Genomic DNA, 13,186 nt, shown 5'->3' with positions numbered 1-13,186 from the left:
TTAGCAGAACCTGAAGCTCTACTAGGCTAAAACTGCACTCAGGCTTCTGAGACACTGCATGATTCACTCCATCCTTCACAAGGATAGAGAACCTTCTTCTAATTGGTAAAAAGTAGAAATAAAGGTGTGCTCAGTGAGGGGTAGCCTATGAATAACAGAATGTGCTGTGCTATAAGTGACAGGACTGACAGCTTCAGAGGAAACTAGAAAGAGTCCTACGAATTGATTCAGAATACAGTGAGCCATGCTAAGAAACAATGACATTATAAAGAAAAAAACTTGGAAAGATTTTAGAATTCCATCAATACAATGATAAACCACAATTCTAGAGGTAGCTAGGTGATGCAGTAGAGGGGGAGCTGGAGTCAGCAAAACCTATGAAATCTAGTCTCAAATATTTGCTAACTTTATGACTGGGGAAGTCATGTAACCTCATTTGTTTCTGAAATGGAGAAAATAGTACCTACCTCCCAGGGTTGTGGTAAGGATCAAATGAGATGTTTGTAAAGGACTTTGCAAAACCTTATAGGACTACACAAATGTTAGCTATCATGAGCTGTTATTAAGACTAAGAATAAAGCACATCACCCATTCTTATCCAAGTCAATGGACTTAAAAAGCAAACATGAGACACATTTTGCACACAGCTAATGTAGGAATGTTTGGATATACTAAATATATTATGCAGGTTTTAGCTTTTTAAAAAATTTATTATTATCCTTGTTATTGTTCAGTAGGATAGTGGGAATGGGGGAAATAATAAATTCCTGCAAGAATGAGTTTTTAAAAAACATAAAATAGGTAGAGAAACCAAGAAGGGAAACTTTTATTCTCATCTCATGAACAAGGAAGAGCTAGTTACTGTGAGGGGCAGCGAGAGTATGGGACCGGGCAGTGACCCACTTCATCTGAAAATTCATAGTGGAGAAGCTGAGGAAAAACGAGCCTGATGTGAATTTCACAGCAGAACTCAGGAGAACATATTCCCAAGAGTTTAGAGAAAGACTAAGTACTAAAAGTTATTATGACCCAACATTCTACAAAGAAAAATATTCAGCCTTGGAGGGGAGGAAGTTCTCAAAAGCAAAATTCTCAGGACAGGAAGATAAATGATCCCAAGGAGGAAGAAAAGAGGTTGTCTAAAGAGACTAATATGGATGCACACGGAATTCATCAACCAACTCCTATTTTAAAAAGACAGAAGAGAGAAGGGCAAAGAACACGGAATAAACATGTAAGCATGACGTGGCCCTGTGAGAATAGCACCAGAATCACTAAAGCTAAGTGTTCTTGTTATTGGTTAGCTCTCCAAAAAAGAAAGGATAGATAGAGCTGGCTCTTGGGTAGGTAAGGCTTTGACAACAGAGAGAAAGCAAAGGCACTCAATGATCTTTGCATAATAAAAAACCAAGCACAAATAGACTAACAATAGAAGGTTGACAGTGAAATGAGAGATGATAGTTAGCCTTGATGAAATCAAATCACCAGGCCCAGGCAAACTTTGTTATATTCAGTTGAACATGACTATGTCACTCGATAGGGTTTTTCTTGGCAAAGAGAATAGTGTGTCCCCATTTTACAGATGAGGAACTGAGGCAAACAAGTGTGACTTGCCTAAGATCGAAGAATACTACAAACTACTTTGATCCATCCTTATTCCAAACCTCTCCCACTCTTCCAGACTCTCAACTTAACTACATGCGGAATTTCTCTCACTTTAAGAAACTCCAAACAAATTCACAGGAACAGCCTTGGGAAAATATAGGGCTATGGGCAGTTCTACTGTTCCCTTCTTCAGCTTTTAAACTTCCCATATCTCCATTCTCCCTTATGGGTGTGGTCCTTGTAGGCAGGAACTACCTTCACCTATATATCCAGTCCTTAGAACAGTGCTTGGAACAAGTAAACGCTTAATAAATGCTTTTCCATTCATTTATTCATTAAGTGATAAGTCAACATAATAGGTGAGTTTTGAAAGGTCTTTGAGGAGGATAAATGCTGTTTCTTTTTTTTAATGAGAAGGAAATCAGAGTGATGAAAAATTCTAAAACAATTTAAGGAAAGTCAGCGTGACTTCATAGATGGAGAGCCAGCCCTGGAGCTAGGAAGATCTGAGTTCAAGTCCTGCTTCTGACACATAATAGCTGGGTAACTCTGATGGTCAGTGGCAGAAAGGTGCCCATCTTTCCTGGTAAAAGGAGTTTCTTCCTAAGGAGCTCCTCTGCCAGGGAGATCACAGGTCCAGCCTCTATCCCCTGTGGAAGCCTGGCGGCAGTGGTCATCTGAGGATGAAGGCCTGCCCTCTTTGTGACTAGGTAGAAGAGGCCATTCTCTGCCTTGCCTCAAACATCATGCCTTAAGGGGGGCCCCCCCTGCACACAGGTCATCTCCACTCGTGCTGCTGCCTCTGGCCGCCAGACACCGAGGCCTCCCGAGGCCAGAGGGAGCTCACTGCAGTCCAGTTGGCCTGAGTGTCACAACACACCTCTCTGAAGGAAGGAGCACCCCCCACCTCTGCTCTGGGGATCCTCTTTTCTCTGCTTCTCTGCTCCCTTTCTGGGTTCCTTTGGCAGAATCCTCTCCCATCTCTCTGGCACCCCAAGCGTGTGTTCTCCTCTCTTTGCCTTTGCCCAAGCTCCTGTAGGCCCATTATCACCTTTACAAAAGGCCCTGCACCCTGTGCCAGCAGCCCTAAGCTCCCTCCCGGACTCTTGTTCAGGTGACCCTGCCTCAGGCAAGCCCCCTTATTCCTCCTCCCAAGGGGAGCACCATCTCCCAGCCACTTCCCTTCCCGGTTGCCAAGTAAATCTAGAATCATTACCCTCATCCAGCACATTACTCCCCCCTCCCAGTTAAGCCCTCCTAGCTCTATTTCCACCACACAGGATACCAAACTGGAGAGCACCTCAAAGACATCGAGTCCAACCTCCTTTCTGTTTTGTTTTCTTCAACAATTAAGGAAATAGCAGCTTCTGGAGGTTGCAACTTACAACTTATCACAAGTGTGTTGTATCAGAAACAGGATTTGAACCCAGATCCAAAGCCAGTACTTTTCTGCTCTACCCACTTTGAGGAACACGGTTCTAGTTAATCACCTCTCATCTGAGCTTTTATAGTAACCTCCTGCTTTCGGTCTCCCCTCTCTAGTAATCTCCCCAAGACCGAAATTTTCTTGTGCAAAACTTTGTGAACTGCTCCTTATTTTCACTAAGACAAAAGCAAACTGGTATGAAGAGCCTCTCTGGTATGGCTCCAGCTGACTTTCCCATCCTCATTTTGTTTTACTTTCTCCCCTCATGAGAACACCCTAGTCTGCAAGGCCCAAGTTCATTGCCCCATTTCTTCCCGAGGGTGTCTGCATCCACTATGTGATCAGATGTCCCCTAGTGTCCGGGAATACTGACGCACCCGCTGCCTTTCCCAGCTCAGCCCAAGGTGTTCCCTTCTCTTTAAGGCCTTCCCTGAGGCCTCCCCAGTTCTTGTTGGAACGCCCTTCTTCCTGTCCCCCTTACATGTGCTTCTCCATTTGTGTCATCTCCTGTCCCGCGGCCTTCCTGAGGAACTTAAATTCTTAGAGAGCTGGGGCCGTTTAGTCTCTGACTGTGTCCTCGGCATCTAGCTTCCCCTTGTCCAAATCCGTTTATTTAGTGTTGCCTTTTTTTAAAAAATCCCGTTTCTCTTGGGAGTCAGCACATTTATAGTTTTCCTCAAACTTCCTGGAGGCCGATCTCTCTCGATGCCCGATGTCCTTGTGAGTTTTGGCCCACATTCTGGCCTGAGACTTTTTCAGATATCGCGCTATGTCATCTGCTGGATTGGCTACCGGACTGCAGAAGTCCCAAGTACCCTGTTTTCTACCTTGATAAAATAGTGTGAAGCCAACTAAAGATCACTGGTCATAACACAAGAGATTGTTTAAGAATTACTCATGATCATTCTTCAGGTATTCCTTTCTACCAGTTTTGAATTCCCTCAGATACTGAAATATGTATCTCCATCTTTTTCACAGGAACAGGATGCAAGAACTGGTTGGGTGCTTTGCCAGACTACCTATAACACTTTCTTCATATGCTGATCATTATTGCTTTTTCTAGATTTTTAGTAATCAGTCTTTAATAGGGGAAAAAGGAGAGCAATTTGGGACTATGCTATAAAACAGTGCACACCCAAAGGCATACAAAAAAGGGGAAAGGACCTATTTATATAAAAATACTATAGCAATTCTTTTAGTAGTGGCTAAGAATTAGAAATCAAAAGGATGCCCATCAAATGGGGAATAGCTAAACAAGCTATACTATAAGATTGCAATAGATTATTACTGTGTTATAAGAAATGATAAGGATGACTTCAGAAAAATCTGGAAAGATTTACATGAATTGATGTAATTCTGTAATGAGAGAATGTTGTACACAGTTACTGCAATATTGTATGATGAAGAACTGTGAATGACTTAGCTATTCTAAGCAATACTATGATCCAAGATAATCCCAAAAGATTAATAATGAATACTATCTGCCTCTAGAGAAATAACTGCTATTATTTAAAAACTGAAGCATGCTCATGTTTCTTTCTTTATGTTTCATGTTCTTTAATTGCTTTATTTGAGTTTCATGCAAAATGACTAATATGGAAATTGCATGCATATAACCTGAATGATTGTTTACCATCTGGGGGCGGGAAGGAGAGGACAGATAGAATTTGGAAGTCAAAATTTTAAATAAAAATGTTTTAAAATTTAATATTTAATAATACAATTTTAAAAAAATCATTGGGGAGGAATGGAAAGAAATTTAGGAGAATTCAGCAAATATAGTTTGTCACAGACTTTGCTCAAGATAAAGAAACATTTACCTAGATAATATAGCTAAGTCAGTTCAGAGTTAATGGTTCAATGCCAATTTAAAAGGAGCAAAGTCTCTACTGAAGTGCTCCAGGGATCTGTCCTCAGTCCTGGGTTTAATGTTTAACATTTTCATCTAGAAGCTAGACATACATGGACAGCATACTTATGAGATTATGGATGACAAAGCTAGGAGAGACAGATATCACTTTGGGATGACAAAGAATCAAAAAAGATAAAAAGGTTAGTACGTTAAGACAATGCTAATGTAAAACTTAATGCAGCCTTAAACTTGGGTTCAAAAATGTCAACTTCATTAATACAAGTTGGAAAAAAAACCAAACCCTAACGACACTAACATGTGAAAAAAGTCTGGAGACTTTACCAGCTTGCAAGGTTCAAGAACACTGTAAACTAACAACAATAATAGTAGCTAACATTTATATAATGCCTCAAGGTGTGCAAAGCACCTTACAAACATCATTTCACTTAATTCTCACAACCCTGTAACATGGGCACTGTTATCCTCATTTGACAGATAAAGAAAGTAAGGGAGGGATTAAATGACTTGCCCAGAGCCAACCGCTAGTGTCTCAGGTAAGATTTGAACTCATGTCTTCCTTACTCCAAGTAAGGCATTCTATCTACATGCTAGGTGCTCTGAATCAATGGGATACACAGAGGCCATCAAACAGACAAAAATGATAAACATTAAGATAAACATCATCTCTAGGAGCAGGAAGGTAATGGTCCAAACTTGCCCTCTCTAGGTCAGACCACATTTTAGGAAAGCTATTGATGAGGAAGAAGAAGCTTAGAGAAGGGCAATCAGATTAATGAAGAGTTTCAAGATCATGTCACATGACAATGGACAAAGAAGGTCAGACTAAAGGTAGGTGTGAGAAAAGAGGGAATTCATGGAATCTCTGAGTTAAAAGAACTCATGAAGACCATTTATACCAACTTGTAGCTGAATCTGAATTTTCTCTACAACATATCCCATCCTACAAATAGCATCTAGCCTTTGCTTAAAGGTCATGACTGCTATCTTCAAGGAATGTGAAGGGCTATCATATAGAAAAAGGATTAGGCTTATGCTGATAGGCCCCAGAAGCAAAACCAGGAAGAGATAAAAATAACAATCAAATTTAAATTCAATATAAAGAAAAATCTTTTTTCTAAAATAGCTTTTCATTTTCAAAATACATGCAAAAATAGTTTTCAACACTTACCCTTGCAAAACCTTGTGTTCCAAATTTCTCCCTCTCCCTTTCTTCCACACCCCCTTCCCTAGACATCAAGTAAATCCAATATGTATTAAAAAGTACAATTCAAGAAAAACTTTCTAAATAAAATGTTTCCCAAAAGTCCAGCTGACTAACAGCTAGGCTACAGGTTAATCTGTTCTGCTATCAGTTAAGACCTTCTAGGTCCCCCCTCCATCACCAAGAGTCTGGAAATTGATTATACTCCATGTCTGAAAGGAAGAACTGGAGACTAAAAAAGACTAGACAGAGGATGAGAACTAAAACTGGAGTTCATTCTCAAAACAAAGAGCTGGTTTAGGAAGAGGCTGGAGGAGAGATCATGATCCTAGAGGGAACTTTCAGAGTATAAACTCTGTTCAATTTAAAATTTAAGTTTAATTTAAATGAAATTAAAAATTAAAGAGATAGAATAGTACTGAGTTACATGGGAAAGACCAAGGTATGACCATTCCTTTCAGTGGCTGAGACAGGAGAAAGACAGAGAGAGGGAAAGAGAGAAGAGAGAAAGGAAAAGGAGAGGTCGGTCATAAGAATTGATGCTGATGAAGTGGAAAACCAGGGTTCTCACCAGCATGAATAATAACACCTCCCAATTCAACCCAAGAAGCATTAGTTAAGCACCCACTAACACGGATATAGGAACAGCACTAGAGGCAGGGACTAGGGATGCAAACATCAAAATGGAAATAGTCCTCGCTTTTAATGAGCTTACATTCTACTGGGAGGAATGTAACACCCAGATAAATAAATACGTCATTTTAGCAGAGAGGGAGCTCTAACCAGAGTAGAGGGAATTCTAACTGGAGTAGAGGGAGAGAAATTAGGAAAGGTGTCAAATTAATTAATAAGGATTTATTAAATACCTTCTGTAGGGCTTATAAGCACTGTACAAAATGATAATGTAGTAATGTAGCTGTGCCTTGAATGAATTGAGAGATTCCAAGATGCTAAGGTGAGGAAGGAGTGCATGAAGGGCAGACTATATATACAAAGGCACTAAGGCAAGAGATAATCACTTGTGGGGAACAGCCAAACAGGCAGTTTGGAACATAGATCACATGAGGGAAGTCTGAAAACAAAAGGTAGAGTCGGGCTGTAAAAGGCTTTAAATCTTAAACTGAGAAGTTTGTGTTTTATCTTGGACATAACAGGGAGCCACTGAAGTTCCCTGAGCAAGAGAGTGACATGATTAAACATGAACCCAGGAATCAGAATGGAGAAAGAGACTACTCAGGCACTTAACTTCTTTTTTGAGGGGGAAGGAGGAGGGAATAAAAGTATACCTTGAGAAAAAAAGATCTTAAATCGAGCAACAAGAATTTATTAAAGATCTTTTTGTTCAATGCTTTTTTTTTTTTTTAAAGACTTGTCCAACTCTTTATGACCCCATTTGAGGTTTTCTAGGGAAAGATACTAGCATGGTTTTCTATTTCCTTCTCCAAATCATTTTACAGACGAGGAAATTAAGGCAAATAGTTGTGACTTGCCCAGAGTCACACAGCTAGTGACTGAGGCCACATCTGAATTCAGGAAGATGAGTCTTTCTGATTCTAGGTCTGAGGCCCCTATACCAAATCCTGTGCATAAAAAATGAAAAACTAGGTGGCCCTTGCCCTCATGGAGTTTAAATTTTATTGTGAGAAAATAGCATGTGCACCTATAAATATATCAAAACTAAATACCAGACAAATGGGGGGGAGGACATCAGCCACTGAGGAAAGCTAGAAAGGCTGGAGGAGAAGTTACTGCCTTAGAAAAGAAGCAATGTGGCTTTGAACCAGATGGGATGGAAGGAAGAGAGGCTATGGAAGGATATCAAAAACAGGTACTAAACTGGCAAAGTTCTCAAGAAATGGGAAGATTTCTTCTTCGCCTCATGTATACAGATGAGGATGGAGATTAAAAGGAGAGAATATCTAAGGATAAGGTATTACTCAGAGAAAGCAAGATACAAATAAAAGATGAAGGATTTCAGAAAAAGGGAGCATTTCCTAAGCCAGCTCAGTGGTATAATGGAGAGAAACAGCATTGACCCTGGTGTCAGGAAGACCCAAGTTTAAATCTAGCCTCAGACATTAAATAGCTGTGTGATCCTGTCTGCAAAATGGGGATAATAGTATTTACCTACCAGGGCTCTTGTGAGGGTCAAATGAGATAAGATTTGTAAAGTGCTTTGCAAACTTCAAAGTGCTAGTGAGCAAGAGGAACAGTATTAACATCAGGACAAGAGACTGGGTAAATTAGGTAATACCTGGGCAATATGGTGGAGAGGGCAGGCCAAGAGGAGAGGCAGGAGTTATCAGAAGAAAAAAGGGGTTGGGGGGGTTGTTTTTTATAATCTCTGCATATAAGTAACTGAATCATAGAGAAACAATAAGTACGAGTCTGCTAGCAAAGTACTAGCTGACCTAAGCCAGGGAGACTTCATTGTGATAGTTGTCCCAGGCAGTAAAGGAGCAAGGGAGAGGAGCCTCACAATCCTGGAAATCACTAAGAGTCAGAGGAGAAGAGTCGTAAAGGAGGCCCCTCTTTAGTCCTGGGCCACCAGTTCTCACTGGTAGAGAGCAGAGCAACAGAGACTCCCCTTCTGCAGCCCAGCACCCACCCACAGGGCCTGCTGGCAAAGGAGGCGCGAGTGTCTGAGATGGCAACATCTGGCAGCGAGCTGAGACAAGAGTACCAGTGCCTATGCCCTCCCTCCCAAGGCAGGCTCGGGCATGCGCACACGCTCTAGCACACAGATGTGCAACCACAGGGGTTCCTCAGGCTTGAGATAGGTGTTAGCGTAGACCAACCGGAGGCCTGGGAGGTGAAGTGACTTGATTGCCCAAGCCCCCTTCTGGTACTAAAACTAGACATGATCCTAACATATCCTTGTTGAAGTCATTGTCTCCTTAGACTATTATTATTTTCAGTTGTGTCTCGCTTCTTCTGCGGCCATACTAAGCTAAGAGATGGGAATTCAAATGTATCTATTACATGCTGGGGACCTAAGAAGCAACCAGGGCTGTGGCATTGGCGGGGGGGATGGGGGGGTTCCCAAGCCCCATCTCTAACACACACTGCTGGGCACAGCCCTCTCGAATTCCACAGTTACAAATGAATCAGGACCTGTATCTTTAGAAAGACTTTCCTCTACCCAATTTCTTTCCATTTTATCCCTGGAACATCACTGGGAGGTAGGAAGGACCAGAAGTCTGTCATCTCGATTTTAGGTTTTTTCCCACCAATGGAACAAAAAAAAATAGACTTTCTTTTCTCCTTCATTATCCTATCTTATAGATAGGGTCAGGCCATAAGAACAGAAAAAGAAATGCTTTGCACCTAGGACTTTTCAGGCAGGTGTTCTGCCATCTCTGTCCCTCAGGGGCAATGGACAGACTCAACAGGTCGACAGCCTGTCACCAAACAAAGGACCAAGAACAATGGCGTCCTCTGAAGAGGCAAGAGGAGTCAGCAAAGCTGGTAAATGCCAGGAAGCCGAGATGCACCTTTGCTGGACAACCTCTGGGCAGGTTTCCATGGCCCCTGGTATCTTGGTTTCCTCATTTCTATGAGACCAAGACTCACGACTACTTCTACCACCCATAATAATGAAGATGGCGGGGATGATAATAATAGTCATGATGCCTCGTCCTTACCCTTCCCTCACAAGGAAATAGAGAAAATTAATGGGCTAGCAGAGAGAAAGGGCTTTGAACTTTCCTGGAGAATAATAGCATGAGGTAAAAACAGGGTAGGACCCAATCATATAGAGGGAAAAAACAGGAAAGTTCTTCTGGAGTTCTTCTGGATGGGGAGTGGCCTGGCAAAAGCAGCCCTAGGCAAAGAGTCTGGATGCCTACCCAAGTAAGCTCAGGTAATTCATTTTCTATGCTGTACTACCCATGTAAGAGAAATTCTCTGGCCTTCTCCATCTTTATAAGAACCTGTTCTACGGGTACAGGAAAGATTTGGAAAAAATAAAATAAAATAAAATATTTCCCGACTAAGAAAAACAAGGCATCACTAACTTTCCAATTTTTATTTAAATATTTTATTTTCACAGTTTATACAGGTAGGTATACCAGATAGGCAGACTGTGGTGTCAAGAAAGAGCATGGAGTAATGGGGAAAGCTCTGGCTTTGGAGGCCCAAGCCCTAGATTCGGATTCTGCCTCCAATACTGACTAGTTGGGAAACTAGGCAAATTCTGTTCAACTCTCTGAGCTTCAGTCTTCATATCAGTAAAATATCCCTTCTCCTCGATCCAGAGTTCTACAACCCAGATTCCTGTCCAGCTCCCGACTCCCTATCATCTGTGTGGCCAGGGCCAGACTCCATACCATCTGTGTGGCCAGGGCCAAATCCCAATCTCAAAATGCCCCCGGATAGCTCTCTAAGTTACAGAAGACATCAGAGAAGGAAGTTCTATATGCTCCCTTTACTCCAAGGACATAACCCTAAAAGCCCCAGAAGCTAGTGTCAGAGTGGACTTAAATTGGAACCTGTTTTTTCCCCAAGAAAAACAATTTTAGTCATAGGCAGGGGAAGGAACAGAAAAGCAACACCAATCCTCTCTGCTCAGGATCCCCCTGTAACAAGTAGCTTAAAAAATGCTCGTGGAATGGAACCGAGGTGAACCAGAGAGTCAGGCTCTCGCTGCCATCTGCTAAAACATTACTTGCCACCAATTCTGTCTTTCTATTCTTTGCAAAAAATTCAGGAGCTACCACAGCTGGAGGGTGTTCTCCAAGGTATGTGCATCCAATTTCTGTTATGGTTCCTACAAGCAATCTAAAAGCCCAGCTCCCAGAGATCCTCCCACATAAGCTACACGGAGAAACTCCTTGGGGATAGGTAGGCCAATGGTCAAGTCTCACTCTGTCACCATCCTGCTACGTGACCTATGGCAAGCTGCCTCACCCCTTGGGCCCTCCTTCTTCCCCTGCCAAATGAAGGTGTTAGACCAGAATCTCCAAGGTTCCTTCCAGCATTTGTAGTCTGTGACCATCTTTCCATTAGGAAGAGTCAGTCCAGCTCAGTTCTTTTCCTCTCTCAGTGCCCAGCACAACATCCTGTGTCTAGGGGGATGGAGGGGCAGGTCCCCTAAAGTAGATCAACAAATCAGCCATTCACCAGAGCTGCTCCAGGCACTGGGAGAGTGAGCGCTTTGTCCAAGATTACTAAGCACATATGTGGTGGGGACCTGGGAAGGCCAAGGGCATCCTCCCATTTCACAGTGAAAGGAGCTAAGGCTCAGAAAGGCTAAGGGACTTGTCTAAGTTACACAGCTGGTAAGCATGGGAGGCAGGATCCGACCTCCAAGTCCAGCAGCCTATCCACCGTACTGCGCTACCTTCTCACTGGCACACAGGAGACCCTTCATAAATGCATGATGAAGCGACTCCTCTGTAATCCCCTAGGCCCACAATGTCTGCATGCCTCCCCCAATCCTGGGCAGCTACTTACCGACAACTTCCCTCTGTTGAGGATACTAGTCAGATATTTTTTGGCCTCAAACATTTTGGGCTGGTTCTTCTCCACCAAAGGGATGGACTCTTTCACGTCACTAACATTCTCCTTCAAACACTGCTCCAGCATGGCCTCTGCAAGGAGGAGCTTCCCAAAGTCATCTGAAAGACACAGCCCCAGAAACGAAGGCAGAAGGTAAGGGCAGCAATCACAGAAAGGAAGTGAGGTCCTGGGGGAAGGGGAGCCCACCCTGCCAGAGCCTAATTATAATCATTCCCAGACTGTGAATTCAGGGAGACTTGGGGTCTTGGGTTAGTCTCCCATAACGCCTCAAATGGTGATTTTGGGCAGAGGGAGAGAAGGGGGGAAATCTAGACCAGTGATTTAATTTGCTGTGGATGACTCTGAGCATGGAAATTGCCCTCCAGACGGTTATCAGCAACTTTTGGTCTTTTTGACAGTTGCCTGGGAGAACTGACCAAGCTGAAAGACTTGCTCATGAATGCCCAAAGTGAATGACTGTAACAGAGCTAGTATGGATCACAGAGCCTGAACCCCGCTCTTCCAAAGGCCAGACTCTATCCACAACTCCCCAGTGCCTCAAATGCTGTCTGTACAAATAGGCATTTCATCTTTTTTTTTTTAAGTGACATCCCTGCAGTGACCGAGACATGCTAATTTCTATAAATTAGATTTCCTACTTAAGCTCAGAAAATCATGCCTTCTTAGAAAAGTGAAGACAAGATTTTCATCACACTGTAACATCTCAGGCATTTTGCCAGGTCACTTTTATAGTATCCCCTTGGGATTATTTTTTATCCCAAGAGTGATTTGGTGCTCCCCAAAATAAATTCACAAAATTAAATAAATTCACAAATTTTAAAGTGAGTTGTTGTGAGCATTTACACCCAAAGTTGAGGAACAAGATCCAAATTCCAGGCATCCCAGTGCATCCTTCCAAACAAAATAGTTCACATTTATAAAGCAGTCAAATGTAACAAACACTTCAAATTATTATCTCAGAAAATTCAACCACCTTGTGAGCTGGGTAGGTCAGATACCATTCTCTTCATTTTATGCAGGAGGAAAATTATCTCCAATAACTTATATAAAAATGATTTGCCCACAGATTTGCCCATGGCAAGTAGGTGACAGAGCTGGGAACTGAACTGGCATTTAGATTCAATTACGACAAGTTGTTTATCTCTGAGGTAGACCAGGCTCCTCACTCCTTTGGGCCCCAGCCCCCTCAGACCACCCAACACTCCTCCCCAAAGCATTTTGTTTTTTTAAAGTATAAACTTTAAACTTGACTTGTGTATACACACACGCACACACACACACACACACTCATTTCTCCATGTTAAAGATGTCAGCATCTCTGCCAAAAGTATTATTGAGATCTTAAAGTTACAAGATATAGCCATAGACCAGCCTGCCTCAGGAGGTCCCGGGTTCCCCTTTGAGTCAAGGTTAGAAGACTGCCAGCCGGAGTCTCCTTGCTCAGAAGTGTGTGAGACTAGGATGCCCGGGGGCCTGTGATGTGGGGTGTAGAACTGCTACTCAGTGATGTGCCGCTTCAAAAAAGGCCACCTACCAGCCAGCACTGGCCAATCTGTTCTCG

General features: G+C 42.5%; 1 protein-coding gene across 1 annotated transcript in view; it reads right to left on the bottom strand.

Annotated features, from left to right (window-relative positions):
- Positions 1–13,186, bottom strand: part of TTC7A (tetratricopeptide repeat domain 7A) — a 169,166-nt gene that overhangs the window by 152,538 nt on the left and 3,442 nt on the right. Inside the window, exon 2 of the mRNA XM_074286770.1 lies at positions 11,560–11,723. Coding sequence (XP_074142871.1) covers positions 11,560–11,723 — 164 coding nt within the window. The remainder of the gene's footprint in view (positions 1–11,559; positions 11,724–13,186) is intronic.

The sequence above is a fragment of the Sminthopsis crassicaudata genome, chromosome 2 (assembly GCF_048593235.1).
Source record: "Sminthopsis crassicaudata isolate SCR6 chromosome 2, ASM4859323v1, whole genome shotgun sequence".
Lineage (NCBI taxonomy): Eukaryota > Metazoa > Chordata > Mammalia > Dasyuromorphia > Dasyuridae > Sminthopsis > Sminthopsis crassicaudata.
The sequence above is the reverse complement of the archived record's forward strand: the minus strand, read 5'-3'. Positions and strand labels throughout refer to the sequence as shown.